Genomic DNA, 21,856 nt, shown 5'->3' on the forward strand with positions numbered 1-21,856 from the left:
GTCTCGCCCGCCCGTGAGGGAAACCCGGCGGTAGGACTGAACCACGGACACTGCAGGGGGACACCTGGACAGACACCGCTCCCCACACGGACTCCCACAGCGCCCCCCACCGGTGTCTGGAGGAGAACGGGGGCGTTTAACCGACCCCCGCCTCGGTGCGAGGCCCCCACGGCTGCGGGGGGGCGGGAGGGAGAAGCCTCCCCCCACCCCGGATCCCCTCAGAGCTGAGGTAACCGAGCCCGCCCCCCCCCCCCCGAGCGCACAAATGAAAAGATCTGCCACCTTCTCGTTTTTTTGTAATTTTTATGTAGATATTTTAACCCTACACCTTTATCAAACATATATGATGGATTCTAACAACTAAAAAAAAAAAAAACAAAAAAAAAACCAACAACAAAAAAAATCAAGTAAAATTCCAACTTCATATAAAAGCCGCCGGGGCGGCCCTGGGCGGGGGGCAGCGCCCCGAGCCCCCTCCGCGGGCTCCGTCTGCGCGTTTTGAAACAATCCGAGGTGGAATTAAAAAGTGATTATTATATACACACACGTAGAAAGTCAACAGTGTTCCCAGGGGAGGAGGAGAGGGGGGCAAAAAAAAAAAAAAAAAAAACCCAACAAAAAAAATATCCCAAAATAAACCAAAAAACCAACCAACAGACGACAGATTTTTGTCCCCGAGGCGGGTGGGGGGGGACGGGGGACAGGCTGGGGACCCCTCCTCGCTCCCGGGGCGCCGGGAGCCCGACAGTCCAGGCGGCAGCCGCTGAGATCACCCTTATGTGGACTCTTTTTTATTTCTTTTTTGTCCTTTTTGCCTTTTGTTGTGGTGGTTTTTGCCCACGGGAGGGGGAGCGGCGACCGTCGCTGCAGAGGAAGGCACAGGAGGGGTGCGTGGGGGTGGGGGGGTGTCTCGGCCACCGCCAGCACTCGGACCCTTCATCCTCCCTGCAGCAGCAATTTGGTAATTGGTTAAAAAACCCCGTCATCCCAACAGCACGCTTCACCTTTCGGTTTTTTAGTTCTTTTTTTTTGTGTGGTTTTTTTTTTTTTTTTAAACTTTTTAAACTACTACTGGGAGGTTTTATTTCAACAGCAATGCTTCTTTTCATTAAAACTTTTTTTTTCATTTTCCTAGCTTGGGAAATAAACGATGGGGGGAAAAAAAAAACAAACCCCAACCAACAAACCCCAGAATATTTAATTTAGGAGAAGGTTATGGGGCTGTGGAGGGAAAGAAAAAAAAAAAAAAAGAAGAAAAAAAATATAGAAAAAAAACCAAGTGAAAGCGCTACTCCGCTGCTCTCTACAGCGTCCGGATGCCTTCGCTCGGGAGCTGGGCGTCTGCTTCAGTACCTGGGGGGGAAGAAGGGGCGTTTTGGGGCAAAGAAGGGGGATCCCCTCCCAAATGGCGGCCGGGGCCTTTTTAGGCTATGGAAGGGGTCTCTGCTCACAAAGGGCTCTCGCGGCCTGAAGTCGGCGCGGGGGGTCCTGACCAGCACCCCGCCACGGGTCCCACCGTCCCTGTGAGCGGGGGGACCGAGGCCGCGGGCCGTCCCCAGCTGCTCCCGGGAGAGAGGGGTGAGACCCACGGCCTCGCGGGTGCGGGACAGGGGGGCTGCGGCGTGGTCCCGCTGTTGGGGCTGGGTGACCGTTTCCCGGGATCCGGCGTGCACGGAGAAATGCTCTTTCATCGTCCCTTGGTGGATCGTACCGTGCTCCTTAGGAAAGGCGCCGGAGCCGTGCTCCACCGGCATGGGGGGTGGCGCGGGGAAGGGGACGGCGCTGTGGTCCCCGGCCGGCGGCGGCTGGGCGGGGAAGGGGACGCCGGCGTGCTCCCCGGGGACGGGGGGCGGCGGGGGCGTGGGGAAGGGGACCCCAGCGTGCTCCACGGAGGGAGGCGGGGGGACGCCGTGGGGCAGGGAGAGCGGAGCAGAGGTTTCCTTCGAGAAAGGGTTGGCGTGATCCACCGACGGCATGCGGGGAGGGACCGAGTGATCCCTCGGGAACAGGCTGCCATGGTCCTTGGGGGGAGCGGCCGGGGGCCCGGCGGGAGGACCCACCGGATCCCGCTGGAAGGGAGTCCCGTGCTCGATGGGAGGCGGCGCGAGGGTTGGCGGCGGTGGCGGCGGCATGTGGTGCTCGAAAGCAGGGCTGAAGTTATTTGTTCGGAAGTTGTTGACGCTCTCCTGGAAGGGCGGCACGTGCTCCTTGTACGGCGTCGGGAAGCCGCCCATGCCGGGCAGCTCCGACGTGCCCGAGGGCCCGTTATCGAAGGCGCTCCCGCCGCTGCTCATCTCGAACCAGCCCGCCGCCGCTCGGCTCGCCTCGCGCCCGTGTCCTCTATTCCCCTTTCCCAGAACGCGGATGGATTCCACGGTCTGGATGGGCTCTCCCGACATCCCCCGGCTCGAGGCGTTGTGGTAACCCAGCGTTTCGATGGGGGCCCCTTTCTCCTCGGTGCTGTCGGGCAAGTCCAAGCAGGACGAGGAGACCCTCGTCTCTATGCGGTAGTGCTCCTCCTGCGGCTGCGGCTCTCCCTTGGGAGCCCCGGCCGTGCTGTGGCTGGACAAACTCACCCCCTCGCCGGAGCTGCTTTTGGAAATTTGACCAAAATGCTTCTCCTCGGAGGGTTTACGGGAGGCGTTTTTGAGCATGTTCTTGAACTCGATGGTTGACGTGGCGGAAATGGAAGAACCCAACGATTTCTCCACGCTTGCCGCCGGCGCTCTGCCCGCAGGGCTGGAGAGGGCGTTTTGAGAAGAGAAAAGCGAGCGGTGGGGAATCGAGTGGGGCGAGTCCGGGTATTGCTTCTGCGAGAGGCCGGAGTGCACCACCGATTTCGCTAAGTTGTTGTGATTGGAGTCCGCTGCAAAAAACACCTCGTTCTTGCTGGGCGAAGGGGAGCCATCCGAGGTGGAGTCGTTCCCCCTGAGGCCGTAGCTCCCATACATCCCCGGAGATGACGCCAGAGGGTCGCAGCTCTCGCTCTGATCAAGAATAGACCTCATCGACTGAGGGAAGGACGACTTCACGCCGAACTCCTGCGATCTTTGACCGTAGCTGGACAGAACCGGCTGGTACTCTGCCGCTTCAGAGAGTTTACTTGATTTCAAGATAGATTTGGCGGGCTTCTTCTCCAGGTTTAACATGGCCGATGGTGGCGGCCCGGAGTAATCGAAGTCGCGGTAATCTTCATCTTCTTGAAAAGAGGTGTCCGGGTAAAACTTCTCCTGGGAGGAGTCCATTAAAGAGGAGGGGATCTCCATGCTGTCCGCAGACTGCTTGTACAGGCCGGCCGGAGACTCTCTGCCGAGGCCGAAGGGTCGGTAGGCGTGCACGGAATTGGAAAGTTCTTGGGGATATCCGTCATCCCGGCTCTGAAGAGGTGACCTCGTGCTGCTGGGAGTTGAAGAACCAGGGCTCATGATTTTTGACAGCAGGGAAATAGTGTCAACGTTGCTCGATGTCGGTTTATCCATCATCTCGTCCTGGGTGGGCGTCCCGCTTCGCTCGTCCCGCACCGGCGTCCCATCCACATTGTCCATGGAAGTGCTGGTAGGACCGCGCTGGAAGTCAGACGCGTGACTTTCCGTCGTGATGCTGGACCCTAAGCTGCTGAGAATGGGAATATTCAAGTTCAGACCGCTGAAGCCGGGATTTCCCTTCAAGAAATTGTGTATCTTCATCTCCAGGCTCGGAGAAGGGGGTTCCGATTCCAGCTTGGCTTTTGAAATATCAGAGGATTGACCCAGTGAGGTTTCCGTTGGCAAAAGGGAAGAAGGGCTGGTAGGGTGGGAACTGGAAAATCCCAGGGAATTGGTTGGCGGCTTAAAACCGGAGCTTGACAGCCCTGGGGTGTGTCCAACGGGAGTCTTGCTAACTGAAGTTGAGGAAACCTCAGCGGTAGATGAGTTTGGAGAATAACCAAAACTCTTGGATATAAAGGACTGAGAATTGGAAGGGATATTCCTCCCCTTCACACAAGGAACAGTCGTGTTGGCCGGCGATGCCGAAGTGCTCTGTGACGCAGTTTCGCTTGACTGAACGGGATTTCCAGCAACACTCTGAAGTAAGGATGACAAACCTGGAAGACAAAATAAAGAACGCTGCGGTCAGACATTCAGGCAAGAGGCAAGACATCCTGAGCTGCTGTCGAGGGAAAGGTTTCGGTACTTGCACCGCAGACATCGTTCACGTTTTAGCCAGGAAAATGAGTGGATTTTGCTGCATTAATATTGACTTTAGCACCCGCCGAGGCGCAAACTTTCACCAGAGGCTCAGAGCGATCTATAAATCTAAATTATGTCTGAATAAGTCAGGTAATATTTCATCCCAGCTTTGAGCCAGGTGTGAAAAACATGGCACTGCTGACCGGGGTTATGTGTGCAAGGTGCGGAAGCAGAAGCAGCACCTCTGGGAAGTGTTCTGCTCTAAAAAACATCACTCTCGGAAGCGCAGGGAAACCACAAAGACCGCTCGGTCTCCTGCCCGGTCAGGAGCATTCTGGGTAAGCAGTCTTCGGTCATCGCAAAAATACAAAGATGGAGAGAATAATAAAACTCACTGGTCCCTAGCACGTCTGCTACCTGAGAAAAAGTCATCTGCATTTGCCAAAGACGCAACACATTCCAAAGAAGTTTTTCTCCCTTCATTTCCCGCTTTAGGATAGGTGCAGCGGCACGTTCCACTGCCATCAAACACACCGTTAGCCACGCCCTCAACGCCCGCTCTGGTACCTTGCAATGCTGGTGCAGTCTGAGTCTGGGTTTTGGAGAGAGCAGACAAAATACTTTCAGGAGTTATTTCAACTTTGGAGAGAATATTTGCTAATGGATTTGAAGGAGCAGATGGAGTCCCCATGACAGGAGTCTTCAGGCCGCTTGTTAGAGCTGTTGGGCTCGTCGGGGTTCCCGGGGAAGGTCTCGAGGCGGGACTGACACCTAGGACGGAAGCACACACTGCTCACCTACGCTGCTTCGTTAACGGAAGCTTATTTTTTTGCCTCAGGTTTTCCGCAGATACAACTGTGGCAGAGCCTAAGCAAGCAGAGGCTCGGGAAGGTGACAGTCGTGTGTCAGGAAGACCGAGCCAGATCTTTTAAGTAGTAACTCATTCGTGTTTATTTGGAGACAATTAAAGCTTTAAAAGATTACAAAACTCCGTTAACCGAACACCTGGGCTAGCACCGCTTCAGCACTCACCTGTATTTTTCATGACAGAAGTTAAACTGCTAAGGATGGAGCTGATCTTTGCCAGGTCCACGTTGGCCAAGTTGGGCAAGGCAAGCGCCGGCGACGGAGGGACGGGCGCCGCGCTCGCCGCCTTCGGAGGAGCCGGAGGAGCCTGGGCAGGCGTCGTCACCGTCGCCGAAGTTGTGCCTGCCGCGGCGGTAGACGGCACCGCTTTGGGGACGCTTTCGGTCTTCGCGGGTGCCGAAGCTGGAGCAGCCTGCTTCTCCTTCCTCTCTTCCACTGCATCAGGGAAGGGAAGAACAAGACCAGAACCGTCACTCTGTCCCCGAAGAATTTAGGGCACGGGATTTTCAATGGGATCCTCACCGTTAGGTCTGATTCCCATAGGTTATGTAAAAACGTATTTCGATGAGTGGTCTGGGAGATGAGAACCATCACAGCTAGATCGGGACTTCCCTGCTTGTGTCAGGGGACAGGGGCAGGAGATCGTAACCCAACAGCACCAAACCGCAGCCCAACAAGGGCTTTGCGCATCCGCTGCGTCCCAAACAAATCTATTAGGAAAAAATTTCTGTATTAGGAAAAAAATTTCTTTACCGAAAGAGTGGTCAGGCATTGGCACAGGCTGCCCAGAGAGGTGGGGGAGTCACCATCCCTGGGGGTGTTCCAAAAACGTGCAGACGTGGTACTTGGGGACATGGTTTAGGAGGCCTGGTGGGATCGGGTTGACGGTTGGACTTGGTGATCCTAGAGGTCTTTTCCAACCTTAACAATCCTATGAAACGAGGCTTGAAAGGGCTTTTTTGTCCCGATGTAATTCCTACACAATTACTCTGCTCCTCCCACAGAACATACCAATAATTTTAGACGTATCGTCCTCCACGTCAGAGAGCTCCATGTCTTCCACGTCCCGATTATCTGTCACAGGCTCCGGAGATATTGTCTTCCGGCTTCCGACCACCGGAGATCGGGAGTTATCCTCCTCCCCCATCCCCTGAAAAGGGGACTCGGAGCCCGTCGGAGATGGGGCGTCCATACTCGGAGAAGGGACAGGAGACTCCTCTGGATCAGGAAGCGTCGCTTTCAACTGGTCTAGCTTTTTCTTTAGATTGCTCACCCGATTAGCAAACGTTTTATAAGCCTAAGAAAGAAAAGCCATCGGACTGAGTATCTTCTATAGGAAGAGCACGTGCCTCAATCACTTCCCCACCAAAGCAGCACACGGCCTCAGAAAACCATTTATTATGGTTCGTTACTTATAACAAACATTCATTTTAAATAAAAACAGATAATTTAAAAAACTGTTTATCATTTATTATTATAATACCGATTACCTGTACCCTGCAGTGAGGAAAAAGGAAAAAAATGTCGTCTAACAAATAACCCACCTGTTTGGGGTTGGGTTTTTCTTTGGGTAGGGCGGGGCGGGGGGTGTTGGTTGTTTTTACAACACTTTACTGAATTCTTTCTTTGGTCATCTAGTTTGTGTATTGATCACAACTTGTGCAGCTTCTAGAATTCAGAATTTCTTAGGCTAACTTTGTCCTTGTTTAAAAACGCAGAGGGGCTACAAAATTGCAGCAACATCCAAGGACCGAGCTTCTGACCCATGGATTTTTACAGCGCCTCCTTTTCTTGCCCGACGCCACTCCCTTTTGAAACCGTTCGTACTGCAAACCACCCCAAACCTCTCCATTTGTGAATAGTGAGAGGACGCGTTTTCTAGCCTCCGAGACGCTTAGCGAACACAGGCGGAACATCAGCCCCCCTGAGGAGGATCGAGGAAGAGCGTACTTACGTTTGCTACCACCTTGACTTCCTTATACTGTGCTTCGTAAAATATACCGGCGTTCTCCAGGGCTTCGGTGAGAGAGGGGCCATTCTTCACTTGCTTGTCCAAGCCATTTACAAACTCTTCCAGCTTTGAACTTGCTTCTTCAAACTCCTTGGAGAACTTCTTTCCTCCTGTTTTGTCTGCAAGGAGATTAACACCACGTAAGTAAGCTGCCGTCCGCCAGACGGGACATCAGAAGCGCGTCCTGGACGGCAGGAACCGGGGAGTTCCGACACCGGATGCTGCGTCACGCTGGACGCTCCCCAGACCGCCCCGTTCATCCAGTGGTAGCCACTGAAAAATAGAGGCCAAGTGACTAGCAGTATGTGTTGGTTTTCAATTAATTCTTAGTGATAAATAAGTCCAAGACACAGAAGTGTAAAATTTTTACTCTTTCAACCACCCAGAGAGTGTAATTTTGGAACAGACAAAAATCCTGAGTTTTATTTTTCCTTTGTTACCGCATTCCAAGGGTTCCCAAGGTCATCAGGGCTCACAACATCTACAAGTTCCCACAGGCATGATCATTTTCAAAGACTGCAGTGTTGGATTACCAAGCACAGCCAGAGCTACCCGCAGTTTTACAGTTAAATTTCCTGTTAATACGGCTTAACACAACTCAGTTCATTTATCCCTCATATGCGCTGCCTGCTGTCGGACTCGCAGTCGGCATTCCCAAACCGTAGCCGTGGATGGATGCCTTCATTAACTTAAATCCAAAATCACTGAAGGAGTTCTAAGTGCATTGAGAGCAGTGCATGTTTTAACGAGATACGAGGGCATGACTGAATACTACAAAATACATCTTCGTCACTCCTCTGTGATGAAGATTCACTCCCACTGGTTTGTTTGAGCGCCACACCTGCGGGTTTCTACAAACAGATTCAAATTAAGAAAGGTTTTAGGCTCCTGCTTGGTGGTTCTTAACTGCGCTTTGAAATTCTGAATCAAACACCGTCCAATTTCCACTCTGAGGCTCAACAGAACCAAGGAGCTCCTAGAACTTGTAGGGTACATATTTGCACCTCCTCCAGTTACGCTGGGTTTTGCACGTTATACGCTGTCTTTACCTTTTAAGCATTTAAGTGTTTCAGTGCTGCAAACATCCACTCTCATAGTGGAAAGCTGCTTCTCTTTCAGTTCTATCTGGTCTTCCGAGCGTTTATATAATAGCAGTTCATCAATGAGGGACTGTGGCTGAAAAAAAAAATCAAACAAGAAAAGCACCCTCATCACATTCTGCGGAAGGGAAACCCTGCTGTGCAGAGCTGGCAGCCCAGACCTGCTTCAGCGACAAACGACACTCCAGTTCAAGACCATTTTCCGAACGAGAGCTAAACGCAGCAACGAACCGTGCGAATCTCTGTTATTAACCTCATGTCAAACAGACCAGGGGGCTCAGGCCCGAGGGGGGCTGTAATTCTACAGGTCTCCTGGCTAGGATGGTTAAAAGTAGGGACAGGCCTTTTTGATTGTCTCTCTCTTTATTTTTTTTTATTTATTTTTTTTTTTTAAAGTCTAGTAGTGCCCATGCGTTCTGTTAACACACCGCACTCCTTTGGGGGACCTAACTGAGATAAATTTCTTGCCACCAACTCCTCAGCCACCCTAAACTCCTCCTTCCCCAGGACATCCTGACCGCGTGCCTCACGCGGCGCCCTCCGTAACAGCCGCCCCCTCTAAGCGTAGGAGCCGGGGCTTTCACAGGAAGGCAAACCGCCCTCTCGTATGAGGTTACCCCGAATGAAACCCGGCGTTTCCGCGGGGAGCCCCTGCACTGCTCTGAACGCCTTCCAGCTGCCTCGTTGTCTGTAACAACGCACAGGAGGGGCGGCAGCCCTAACAAAACTCACACCTCAAACGTCCAGCACACATTATACTCCAAAAAGACACCGAATGCTAGAGCTTCCCATCAAGCTTATGCTGCTGGTGGACGTCAGCTACACAAAAGCTACAGCCTGAGACGGAGGTTAGTGCAACAGAACATTTCCACTTGCAGACTTACTCTGAATTCGGCAACAATCTTGGATTTCAAAGCAGCTTTCGGGTTTGTGGATGCTGTTGGAATAAAGAAAAAGTATAAAGAAACCAAGGAACTACACCCCGACTAAAAGTAAGTCACAAAAGGCAGTCCTAATAAGAAAATATTTTAACGTAAATCAACGGAAGACTTGCAGGCTGTTGTTACTCAGTGCATTTTCCCCTCTGCACGGATGTCCCTCAGTGCTCTGGCTTTCCGTTAGCTAAACGGGACAGGGTGACGTGCACTTAGACTGTGACTGAGGTCAGATTACACTATTACTTTTTATGTTTTTTTTTAACGTTCTATAAAAATTTACTGGGTGGTACCTTTTCCAGCCCTACTGTCGGGAAGACAAGTCCCTGCAAGGGCTGATCTAAGACAATGATGATTTTATGATCACTTTATCCCTCTCCACAAGGAAGGCAATGTTATTTCCTAAGCGCTGGACTTAGAGCTGACACACGCAGCCCAGCGTTTCCTTCGGACAGGGTCTCCCTTTGGTACTTCCTAGGCCTAACCACGCTCTCAAGCTTAAAAACTCTCACACCTCTATTCTGACATCTTATTAACAGAGCAGGGGAAACAAATCCTACCGTCAAGTGACCCTAAATCCACTGGTTTCTGGACAAAACGGGAGAAAACATCTATTAAGGAGAAAAATGCTCAACCCTTTGTCCGTGCTGAATATAGCCCAGTTTCGTTTGGGAAAGCAGCCTGAGACATGCCGGGGTTTAAGCCAGCAGGCGGCTGAAACACCACACAGCCGTTCGTCTGCTCCCCCCCGCAGCGGGATGGGGGAGGGGGAAAAAAGTAAGATTTCTGGGTTGAGATAAGGACCGTTTAATAGGAAGGGAAAGGAAAAATAATACTAATAATGGTAAAAGAACATACGAAATAAGTGCTGCACAATGCAGTTGCTCCCTGCCCGCCCGCCGATGCCCAGCTGGCCCCCGAGCAGCAGTCCCCAAGCCAGCTTTCCCCTCGTTTATATACTGAGTGTGCTGTGGTGTGGTATGGAATAGCCCTTTGGCCAGTCAGGGTGGGCTTGTGCCCCCTCCCAGCTCCTCCTCAGGCACCTCCAGCCTTCTCAGTCGGTAGAACATGAGAAGCTGAAAATTCCTTGACTTCATGTAAGCACTGCTCAGCAACAACTAAACCATCAGTGTGTTACCGACATTATTCTCATCCTAAATCCGAAACATAGCGCTACACCAGCTACTAGGAAGAAAATTAACTCTATCCCAGCCAAAACCAGAGCATGACGTTAAGCCAAGCAATAAATGCTTCCAAACGCTTTTTGTTAACCTTCTGATCTCAGCACTTGTACAGGCGGGCACACGCCACGTCTTACACCTAACGTTCCACCATCTCGCTTTACAGACCATTCAAGGCTTTAGTGTATAATGAGATTAAGTAAGATTGGTGATTTATAAATGCATTTCCTGCTAGACTGCACTCCCGGTACTGTCGGACGCCAGAGTTCATTATCTGCACTGCCAGCTTCCAGTTTTCTTTTATCCTAGCACCTAGTTTGCTGCTGAAGACGTGTTCCTGAGCACGAAGGTACTGTCCACCTCCTGCTGCCAAAGTACACCGTTCTGTCTGTCTTCTCTCCATCTCTGCATAGTCTAACGCCAGTTTCCAAGAAGTTCCACCAGCTCTTTCCTCTACTGTTCATAACCTCTGCTCTCATAAAGATTTTTTTTTTTTTTTTCATGCTTCATTCCTTTAAAAAGTGGTTCTCTAGCAACAACTCCTTGGTGCTTTACATATTAGTCTGTAAGAAGCTTTACAAGCCTGGAAGACGCATGCTGGGTCATGTTTTAGTCCAGGTACTTTGCCCGGTTTGGGCTAGCCTTTCTTCTGTTCCTCAAGAAGGCAATTTCTATATTAGTTCAGAGAGTTCACATTGTTTCCTTACTTTGCGATTTCTTCCACGGCTTATTCGGTTGTTTGTTCAGAGTTTCTTTCAGCTGCTTCTGAGTTTTGAAAGTGGTACCTGGAAAACATTTCATTTTTTGCAGTCTGGCATTATGGGATTCCTTTAAGAATCTGGTTTTGGTGCCATACGGTTGCACGGTAAAAGAGTGAACAGAAATTTGTTTTAAAATACCTAGACCAACTTCCTTAGTGGAGCTGCTGGATGCCCAAGAGAACCTAAGGTTACTCAGGAATACAGCAACCTGTGGGATGGTCTTCCATTTTTAAATCAAGTTTCTGTTTGCCCTTACACTGAGACAGTTTAAAAAAAAAAATTAAAAAAAAAAAAAATCACAGTAATGACCAGAGTAAAAAGTGAAAAAAACACAAAGGCATCTAAAAATAAAACTATACCGCTTGGCTTTTTAGGCTTTTACAAAATCAGCATTCAACAGGCAAGTAATGCAAGTCGGGAAAATGCCGCAATACCTAATTTACAAGTTATCTGAAATGTTTTTTAAGTTACCAAAATTAGAGATTTCAGAGGTATGTGTAAACTTCGCTTCTCAACATGCAACACCCAGCTAAAGCCTTTTCACGTGCCAAAGCCCGAACCCGAGACACCGTGTTTCTCCTGCCTTGATGACGACTGGCTCTCAAAAGCGCACGTGAGGATTTCCTGAAGCACCTTTAGCTCTTAATGATGTAACCAAGTAAAGCAGAAACGTGGACTAATTTCCTTCAAGTATTTGAGTATCGGCTAATTTCTGGTTTTGGCTGACTACTCGTGTTTCCAGTTAACATTAGCCATTTCAGCTTTTAAGCAGAGTTCTTTCGTAAGTACTCGAGGACACTTCACCCTCCAGCTTTCCTTCCAGCCTCTTTCCTCCACCACAAACGTTATTAGTAAAAACAACTTTTTGCTAAAACAGACTCTAAGGCAGAGCCAGGGCCACAAAGGCAGAGCCAGGGCACCGTGCTCAGGACTTGTAAGACCACTTTACCTTCATGTCCTGCTTAATCTCAGCTGGAACAATTCCAGCTAACGTGAAAGGATTCAGAGCTGTCTTTAGAAAGGTACAAAAAAACGTGAAGCAGGTGAATTCAGCGCTGCTCACGTGCAACACCTCGCTACTTTAGAGCCTGCGCGAGGGGCAAAGGCGACAAGAACAGATACGCACAATAACCTCGTTATAGTCAGCAATTCCAGGCGCTTTCTTTAGCCTCACCAAGCTCACGCGTTAGTTCGTAAGGTAAGAAACGCGAAGGGTAAGTAACTTACTCAGAGCTTCTTTCAGTGCCAAAATGGTTTCCTCGGGATACACGTTTCTGTCCTCCCAGATTTTGAAGATCCTTTCGATAGATTTAGAAACAGATGGATCCCTGAAAAAGAAAAGTATACTGGGTTTTCTTTACCCCCACGCTGTATTTTCTCTTGATTCTAAAATGGATAATAGCGTAAATAATTATGTATTTAAACCAAACTTCAAAAGACCCTTCAGACCAGGAGGTTCTCTGTCCAGGTGATGACTTTTGTTCTGCTGCAAGGGGTCCTGGCAAGACCAAGGCAGCAAGTCCACGTGCTTGGGGTTAAACATTCACACGCTGCCATCTCGTAACGGATCAGGGACCTTTTTTGGGTAAAATTAAAGGGTTTCAGAGTGGTAGGAACACCAACAGGATTTCTCTGAAGCCTTTCTTCATGAGGAAAAAAATTTACTTCCAAAGTAACTTTGTTACTTTTTGCTCTTCCAAAGCAGATTTCTATCTGGATGCCCTGGGAAAAAAAGTGATTATTCCAGGGTGAGTGGGGGACAGAAATAAAACATTACTCTCTTGGCAGAGAAGAGCAACTACTTCAGAGAGCAGTGACTGCCCAGCAGGCCACCGGTGGTGTTGAACTTCATCAAGAAGACGAGCTCTCCCACTCAGCCCTGATCACACATCCCCTCTGTGCCTAGCAGCAACGTCATCTGTAAGAATCTCCAAAGAAAGAAAGAAAAGGAGATGGTCTGGTGTCAAATAGCGTTATCTCGTCCAGGGGCTTCTGTTTCAAGGGAAAAAATATGGACCAATGAACATCTGTAAGCAACGCCTCTCAAAGGGCCTTCTCCCTAGAGGCCCGAGTCAACACAAGGGTGCAGAGGCAAGGGACAGCCTGTGGGATAGGAGAGGAAAAACTCACGACCAGACCAGCGTCACCCCGCTAATCGCCCACACGAAGAGCGCTTCCCGCGAAGCAATCCAAACTAAAGCTCACACGCCCCGAATTTAGCACTCCGAGGGCAGCACGTGAGCCCGAACCCTGCCAATAACCAGAAGCGACTGCCCCAGAAGACTCGAGCTTGGAATAATAAACTGTAATTGGAAAGTGGAGCTGCCACCTCTGCTCCCTGTGCGGCAGCTGGCACCGCAGCACGGCTCCAAGCCCGGAGCAAAGGGGCTGCTCAGCACCCTTGGGTGGTGGGTGCTCTGCTGGGCAGAGCTGTAGAAGGAAGGGTGCTTCACAGGACCGTTTGAGTCAGGAAGGGCCTTTTAAAGGCCTCATCTGACTCAACTTCGAGCCCCACTGCATCGGCGTTCCAGCCCAGTGCTCCAGGAAAGAGCGAAGCAATTTCTGGTGACTTTTACTGCTTTTTAAACCGACTGGGAGAAGGCTGGTCACTGAGATTCTGCTGTGGAGAGACGCTGCCATCCCCGGCCACGCAGAGCTGCGCGGAGGGACAGACAGAATGCCATCACCTGTCAGGGCCAGTGAGGCGCACGTGGAAGAGACAAAAATCTTCCATTGGGATCCATAAAAGGTAGCCAAGTCACACCCCTGTGGTACACAAACACTGGAAGATGGAAGCAGCAAGTCCACAGAACTTTAGCCGTTTAATTCTTTCTATACCAACGTCTGGACTAGGATTGGGCTTGGTAAAGCCTGTTGGGGCTGTCAAAGGATCGGTAACTTGCAATTCTTGCTGTAGCTCTTCCTCCTCCCTTTTGCTTCGGTAGCTGATACTCCCAGAATTTTTTGTCCCTCCTCCTCATTGCTGGCATCCATTAATGGTATTTTCAACTGTCTCTTCTAGCGACTTACATTTAAATATAAGCTAATGAGCAGTCCAACTTTAACCTTTCCCCAGCCTCACGCGACGTTCAACCATCTGCCGCTTCAAACTCCCTTCCAAAGCCACACAAACCAGCAACATCCCTTCACTACTAAGGAGCTGCTTTGTATTTTTACTACGTCCTGTCCCTTAAAGACCATCTGGTTTGAGGAAGATTCGGAAACCAAAACGGAGGGCAGTGAGGCAACCTGCCTGGCAGTGGGGGAACACCACCCCACGGGGACGCGTGCCAGCACAACATCTTTTCATTCCGTGTTTCTCTAATAAATCTCTAATAAATCAATTCTCCAATTTCCAGTGGAGCACAAAAAACAGCCTTTAAGAACATGTTACCTTGAAATAACGTTTTAGTGGATGGGTCCGGCAGCACAGGAGCCAGAGGGAAGCTCGTGGAAGCCAGGCAGGGATTAGAGGCACAAGCACGAGGAGGGCAGAGCTACGGGGCACGCACGTATTGCTGCAAGACCGCCCGTCGCACCACTTCACGTGATAATTTTACTCAAATGAGACCCCCACGCAAATTAAAAACCGACTCTACGCCCGCTCTAGTGCACTCCTTGTGGAGAGGCTCAAACCCACACAGTCATTCAAACAAAACCCTTGAAATTTCACTCATGTTTCTACAGAATTTGAGATGTTAGAACAGAAATTCACATTTTTGAGACGTTCGACCTTCAAACACATCGTTACTTACTTCACTAATGAAGCAGCTTCAGGAAGCACTTCTGCGAACGTATCACGAAAGACAATCGCGTTTTTTCTCTTGCAGTTCTGTATGACGTCGTTGGCCAAGTAAAAAAGGTTCAGTCGATGAGGAAAGGCAGCTAAAGACAAAAAGAAAATTCAGATTCATTGTCAAGTAGAAATGGTCACATCAGCCGCATTTTGATAACAACATTTAAGTGCCTGCTTTTGGGGGGGTGGGGGTGTTTCACCATTTCCATCAACATTTCCAAGGGCAACTGCAGTGGTCAAAACCGGGGATGGAGAGGAGATCTTGGATTTACAAATCATTTCCAGATCTTCCCAAAACCCGCATGTTCGGTAACGTCAAGCCTCGACTCCGACTCTGGCTTCGAAAGGACGCAAAAAGCCCTTGACTCCGCGCTAGTTCTACAATACCCACGCAGCAAGAGGAACTGCACAGCCAGAAAGAGCAGCAGTGCCTGTGGTCAGAGCCCAAACAAAATGCCACGAACTTCTGTGGGGGAAAAAACCCCAACCGTTCCAGAGCATGTACCTGGTCCCATCTCTGAAGCTTCACCCCATTTGGCTACTGACTCAGTGCAACCTCCTGTTTAATAGTTTAGAAGCCACTTATTAATATTTTTTAAGAACCATCATGTATAAATCTCCCTTTTTAAAAGCTGTAATGGCTTAAAATGGTCTCTAAGATTGGCAGCTTTATCAGGGAGGTTTTGCCAGGCACGTACTGATGTCCATAGCTGTCCAAGAGGGCACTTACTACAGACAGGGAGAGTCCTTCTCCACATCCCTTTAAATGCCTCCTATTAATAAACCAATGTTTATTAACACGTTTAATAAGCGCTGCTGGTTCCTCGAACCTGGTTGCCTGGACGGCCCTTTCTGACGTGGGATTTAAACACCAGCCAGGCACCAGCTTTTGTGCAGCACACAAAGGACCCCGGATCCCCATCCCTTCTCTTGCAGGGATCCATTTCTCCAAAAAACACCTCCGAAAGTCCCTGCTGAGATGGCACAAACCTTTGCACCCAGACCTCCCACCCTCAGTCGTGCTCCAAACGACACACCTCTCTGATCTTCCTTAGATTCAGCTCCAAATTTTGTTATTTCATCAAACCTCTTCTCCAGCGCTTGTAGTGCAGTAAGCTCATCCACATGCTAATTAGCTTCTTCATTTAATTTAACGACACAACACGAGGATTTAAATATAGGAATGGTGACAATAGACCGTTTTGTTTCACGTGCCCGTGAGCTCTACCAGGCTCCCACCTTCCCTGCGTTACACCCCCTCCAGCTGTACCCCAGCTGCATTAGTAATCAGAGTTTTAACCTACAAATCCCTTAATTATCTATCCCGCTTCATTTTCCAGTTGTCCCCACCTCCCCAGAGCCTCCTCCCACGGTGTGGCTGCACCTTGCGGCTCTCCAGGTTTCCCATCGGGAAGCTCTTTGCATCATTCCTGACCCAGAGCCCTCGGTGGGAGCTCACCCTTACCGACACCGCTCCTGCACTCACGACCTGTTGCAGAATAACCCCAAACCACCCCACTGCGGCGACTCAATCTCCGGCAGCTCCGCGCTCGCCTCCTGTCAAAGCCAACCAGAAATAAAGCCAGGATTTTCACAAAACTCATTCGCGCCTTAGACCGCACCTAAGGAAAAGCCACTGCATGAGTATTTTCCAGCCGACAATAAGCTCGCACGCTTTCATTGGAAAGTAATTGTTAAATATTGCCTCCCTCTTTTCTAACGCTCCTCTCTGATGCGGAGAAGAGGTTCGGTGGCCACTGACGGGCTTCTGGCGAGGAGCCCATCAAAGGAAGATCGCAGCCACAGAAGCGCGGGGTTAGATCATTTTTAACATACTGAATGCAATTATTCAATAGCCTTATAAGAAGGCAGAGAATCCCTGCTCACAAATGACACGGCAGGCTCACACATGGGAAGCCAGGCATGAAATGCTGATGCTTTCTGGGACTCCCCTCTGTACCCAACTCGCACACGTGCTCCCGCACGCCCCTCCTGCGGAAGGGCTCGATCCTGGACGAGGAACTGGCACCAAGCAAGCAGAGCTGGGTCCAGCACCCGCCTAGCATGGGAGTCCTGGCATGCAGCGAGCCTGGTTTAAAAGCTCACCCCAGCTCTACGCTGACCTACCGATATTAAGGGATAACTCAGGAAGCTGTTTGTTCAAAACGAAGACCTTTCACAGATGGCAGCCTCTTTGGGAAATCAAAGTTGAGCGTACACGCAAAGGCTTAGTTTGGTTTGACCGTCAAATCCTCAACAGGTGGGTGCCACAAAGCGGAGAGCCTCCATGACCACCCCCCCACAAGTGGCAGCGATTCTTTTCGCTCATTGCCGGTGCCCTCCAAGCGTCACTGCAGACCGGAGGGTGAGCAAAAAGCACCGTCCAACCCCAAACCTGGGGCAGAGACCCCGGTGGTGGGTCAAGTGGGCAGCCAGCCCCTGGGACGTCCCTGCTCCCCACGGCTCCAGCCCCTCCACCACCCCTGCCTGCAGCCACCACCAGGACACACAGCCAAAGGTGGGAGACCAGAGCCAGGCACAGCACAGCCGCCGCCTCCACCAGCACCGCAGCCGGCTTCTCACCTGTAACTTTGCTCCTCACATATTTTCCAGCTATTTTTTTACTGAAGGACCGAAGGTATTTTTCATCGCTCCCACCAAGCTACTCCACCACTACTCTAGCAGCTGTCGTGTCAAGCAGCTTCAACTTTTATAGCAACAAACACAATAAGCCCAAGGATTCGTTACCAGAAACTGTTATTTACAACCTTCACCCTAAACGTGCTTACGCGGCAGATCAGGGTTTGTTGGAGCGAGGAGCGCTCCGCTCTGCCCAGAGGGCTGGAAATCCAACCAGAGCGGTGCTGCGCCCACCTGGCTTCCCGAAACAATCAGAGCCAGCTCTCCCCAAAACGCCAGCCTCGATAATGTATCGGATTGTCATCCCACCAAAAGGGGTTTTCTGTGATTTAATTAAACCCAGCACTCCACTGCTAATCCCCCCGCTGGTCGCTCTTTTGATCTCAGCAATGTTATTTGCCAGCAGAGAGAGTGCTGATTTCAGATCTTATAACACAAAATAGATCTTGAAGATACATAAAATCTTTGACTTACGTGATTCAACATATACAGAGCCTTCAAATGCAACAGAAAAACCCAGGGCCAACTTCAAGACAAACGCCATAAGGAAGGAGCACAGCTTGCGCCATCACCTCCGCCACGCGGACCTCAGCCAAGGCAAAATTAATTTAGCTCCTGAATTTAGAACTAGTTTTTATAAAATTAGATTTACCCAAACTGCACAGTAGGAAAAAATCCATGCTAGACCAATTCCTAGGCTACAGACAAGCTGCAAGAAGAAAACTAAGCGCCTTTGGGTCTGAGATGCACTTTGTACAAGGGGTTTCAACCACATTATGCAACTGGCTGTATGTGACGGGTGAACGGCTTCTTAATTACTCTTAGACCGCCTCGGCTTAAACCAGAGAGGAAATATAGATAAAAACCAAGAAATTTTATAACTGAGCCCACCCCAGCTTTTTGCTCAGCTCCAGGAGAGCCGCCTGCTCCACTGATCGACATCTCCAGGCAGCCACCGGGCAACACGTCCAGTTTAACTTGCACTTAAGAGCTGCTCGCATGGACATGACAATGAGACAACCCTCCTGCACAAAGGGTCTTGATACACAAAACTTGCCAGAGGTACAGTTATTGCAGAAACATTTATGTTGTGAAGCTCGTGGCCAACAACTGCAGCTGTGACCAGCTTGTGCTCAGGACAGGGAAGGGAGATGCCCATGCCAACAGCAACATATTTAAACACCAGCACTCATTGCTTTTTTTCCTGAAAGGATGAAATTCTTTATCTGAATAGCTGCATCTTTGGTTAAACTGGACATTTCACATCAGCTGAAACAAATATCTAATGGCAAAGCGCAGAAAAATCCGTCAAGATATGGTAGAATGTGGGACCGACCACCCCCTGGGGCAGGAGCACCCACAATGCTCAGGCAAAATCCCTTCAGAGCCCGAGGCCGGAGCACCAACCGCCCCGCAGGCCAGCCCAACGCCTACTTACTCTGATTTATAGAAGAATAAAAAGGCCAGTCTTTCACACACACACACACACTTGACATTTTCTACGAGACTCCTGCAAGAAACTGCCCTCAGCCCAACGCTGGCGTTGCTGAAGAGAGACCACGTGCCTAAGAGATAGGAAGGCACTTCTCCCCCCAATTAAACGCAGGTGCCTTCATCTTCACCCAGGCAGAGTGTCGAGATAAAGCCCTCGATCCCACCACATCCATCCTTCGCAAGGAGTTCCCTGGAAAAAGCAGCTTTTGCCCGTTCTTAGAAGCTTTAGACTTAAAATATTTAAATGTGGGAAAATGAACACAAAAGCAAGCTGTACTTGCTCTTGTTATTACTCTTCTGGTTGGGGCCATGACTTCCCGCTGCGTGAGAGCACAGAGAGGCTGCGAGGTCCTTCGGGCAGAGAATGAAGCGTACCAGGAAGGGAAAAGGGAAAAAGTCCCACATAAGCGGGAAGTAACCTAATAATCAGGGGTCAGGGCACAACAGCACCACGGTGCTGTCAAGGGTTGTTTTAGCTGCTACCTCAGATAAGGTGCTGAAGGAGGCACCTGGACAAATGCGAGGGGTGTTGAGAGGGGATCCTTGCGAGTGCTGAGCATGGAAAGCCTTGAAAGCGCTCGTACCAAAATAAAACAGAAAGTCCAGGCTGGTGCCACGGGCTCAGGGGCAGGAGCCGAGAGCCCAGCGGTGGAATTGAGCCAGTAGGGCAGGACCAGAGTGTCAAGAACCCTGCAAGTGGGAACAACTAAATTACTCTTAAGCTTGGGAAGGAGTAACAGAGGAGTGCAAGGGAGAAGGAAGGAAGGGGCAGCGCCAAAGCAGCCTCTCTGGAAGCTCGACCGCCATGGCCAGGAGCTGAAAGACAAACATCAGCCACGGAGGAGCGGCAGGAGTCCAGGGAAGAGCCTCTGCTCCACATGCCAGCAGGACGATAGCTGCAGGATGATAAATATGGGGGAGTTGCGCTGCCACAAAGGCTCTGCGCTCCTGGCGAGCGGCCGGGCAAAGTGAAGGCCCGCCCTGAGGTACAGGCAGGGAACGGGGAGCTGCATCGTGCTGAGCCTGACCTACAGTGAGATGGTCACCGAGGTCCTAGAGAGGAGCCGAATGGCAGCTGTGACAAGAGATGCCAAATCCAGAGGTGTCTGCACATCCCAAGGAGAGACGAGAGCTGGATTTTGTTCAGAGGGGGCATGCTCGGAGCAAGAGGGCAAAGAGAACCAAGGACAGTCCCCAAGGATCCCCCTGGTGATGAGGGCTGTCAGAGGGAACAGGATTTCCAGGAGAGGTGGGCAACAACAGCAAGGCAGGAGGGACCAGGGCCAGCTTCTCCTCACCAGGAGGTTGGTACGGAGCAGAGAACAGCCCTCGGGCTCTTACCTCGCTCTCTTTAATCACACAGTGTGCGGACAAGAAAAAGCTTAAATCAAATCTGGGGGAAGAGGGCTCTCTGCATTTTGCAGAAGGGCCTCCATAGAGAAAACAAACTATCCCAAACTTTACAAAAGGTTTAGCACAAACCGGAACGGCGCTTTGGGATGGGAACATTATCTTCGTGTCACTGCAAAGCTTACTTTAACTCTTGCGACAACAAGCAAAAACCTTCACTCGGCAGCGAGACAGAGGAGATAACTCCGCCTCGTTTAGACTCGTGAAAACATTAACTTTCCCACTCTCGGGTCACCGCTGCGTCGCCTGCAGGCGCTCGCCAAATCCGAGCGTTGGCATCCAACACTTATTTGTGCCCACAACAGGCTGCTGCGCCCGCAGAAGGGGACAGCGACAGTCTCTCGGCCCTTCAGTGCTGAAAGCATCTCTCAAAATAACGTTTTAGGAGAGCACACGCAGGATTCAGGAGGTTGAAGGCACCACCATTCAGGTGCAACCACACAATTTCTGTTTGTTTTTTTATTTTTTAAGCATGACAGGTTGATGCTAAACAGAAATCCTGCCCGGGGGCCGCACAACACCGACAGATGCCCGAGAGAACCTCCGATTTCGCTCCACTGCCTGATGTCAGGTCCAAAACCTCCATCACGGCCGCCTAAGCTGCACCCCATCTCCCGCCCCGCTGCGGACCCCCCAAAAGCAGCCAGTGCCAGCCGACAACACCTTGTCCCAGGCTCTTGTCCCCGACATGCACCGAGGGAAGCGGGACGAGGCCATGGGGAGGCAGACAAGCACCTGCCCGAGAGCAAGGGACGGTCCCCCCCGTCTGGGCCGCACCCCCCCACACACACTCACAGCGGCGCAGCCACTTCATCCAGTGGTAGACGATGGTGCTGTGGTGTCGCTTGTTCTCCAGGCACCAGGAGGAGAGGCCCTGGATGGACTCCATCGTGTTAGTCACTGCCTGCAGCTTCCTATCGAGCGAGGCCTCCAGCGCGCCGGCCGAGGAGGAGGAGGCGGCGGCCGAGGAGGAGGAGGCCCGGCCGCCGCCTCCGCCGCCCGCCGCCATCTTCCCGCCCTTCTCGCCCAGCCGGGCCGCGCGGAGGGCGGCGAAGCGACGTTCCCCGTTCCGCTCCCGGCCCGGCGGAACCCGGACGGCGGCGCCTCAGGAGGAGGCGGCGGCGGAGGCCCCGCCGCGATCGGGGCGGGGAATACGGCAAACCCGCCGACGCCTGATCGAGGAGAGGCGGGCGGGCGGACAAACGGCGCCGCCCCGAGGGCGATCGTTCAGGTCTCGCTCCCTCAGGGCCCGTCCCGTTAAGCCCCAGGCGGCGGCTGGGAGCGGCGGCGGCGGCGGCGCGGTCACCGGCCGGCCCCCCCCGCACGCAGCGCCCGCCCCCCCGCCGCCATTTTGTGCCGGGCTCCCTCACACGGGTCGCCGCGGCGCGCCGCTCCACGCATGCGCCGCCGCCTCGCCGCGCACGCGCCGACCCGCCCCCGTTCCCTCCCGCTCCCGCGCCGCGCGCCCCTCCCATTTGAGCCCCTCCGTGCA

The 21,856-nt window shown here is 51.4% G+C and overlaps 1 protein-coding gene across 2 annotated transcripts; it reads right to left on the minus strand.

The window, feature by feature from the left end:
• Nucleotides 1-283: 283 nt before the first annotated feature.
• RPRD2 (regulation of nuclear pre-mRNA domain containing 2) lies at nucleotides 284-21,749 on the minus strand. 2 transcript variants are annotated; one of them, XM_064475114.1, is made up of 11 exons: nucleotides 21,160-21,748; nucleotides 14,780-14,909; nucleotides 12,252-12,352; nucleotides 10,971-11,048; nucleotides 9,032-9,084; nucleotides 8,097-8,223; nucleotides 6,991-7,166; nucleotides 6,048-6,333; nucleotides 5,202-5,471; nucleotides 4,737-4,940; nucleotides 284-4,084 (listed from the first exon to the last, which is right to left on the minus strand). In XM_064475114.1, exons 1-11 carry the CDS (start codon nucleotides 21,371-21,373, stop codon nucleotides 1,347-1,349), a joined length of 4,377 nt encoding a protein of 1,458 aa, XP_064331184.1. In that variant the 5' UTR covers nucleotides 21,374-21,748; the 3' UTR covers nucleotides 284-1,346. The 2 variants fall into 2 exon arrangements, with proteins under 2 accessions (XP_064331184.1, XP_064331186.1); XM_064475116.1 differs by lacking the exon at nucleotides 10,971-11,048 and having other exon boundaries at nucleotides 21,160-21,749.
• Between the last annotated feature and the right edge of the window lie 107 nt (nucleotides 21,750-21,856).

Source organism: Phalacrocorax carbo, chromosome 28 (assembly GCF_963921805.1).
Source record: "Phalacrocorax carbo chromosome 28, bPhaCar2.1, whole genome shotgun sequence".
Taxonomy (NCBI): Eukaryota; Metazoa; Chordata; class Aves; order Suliformes; family Phalacrocoracidae; genus Phalacrocorax; species Phalacrocorax carbo.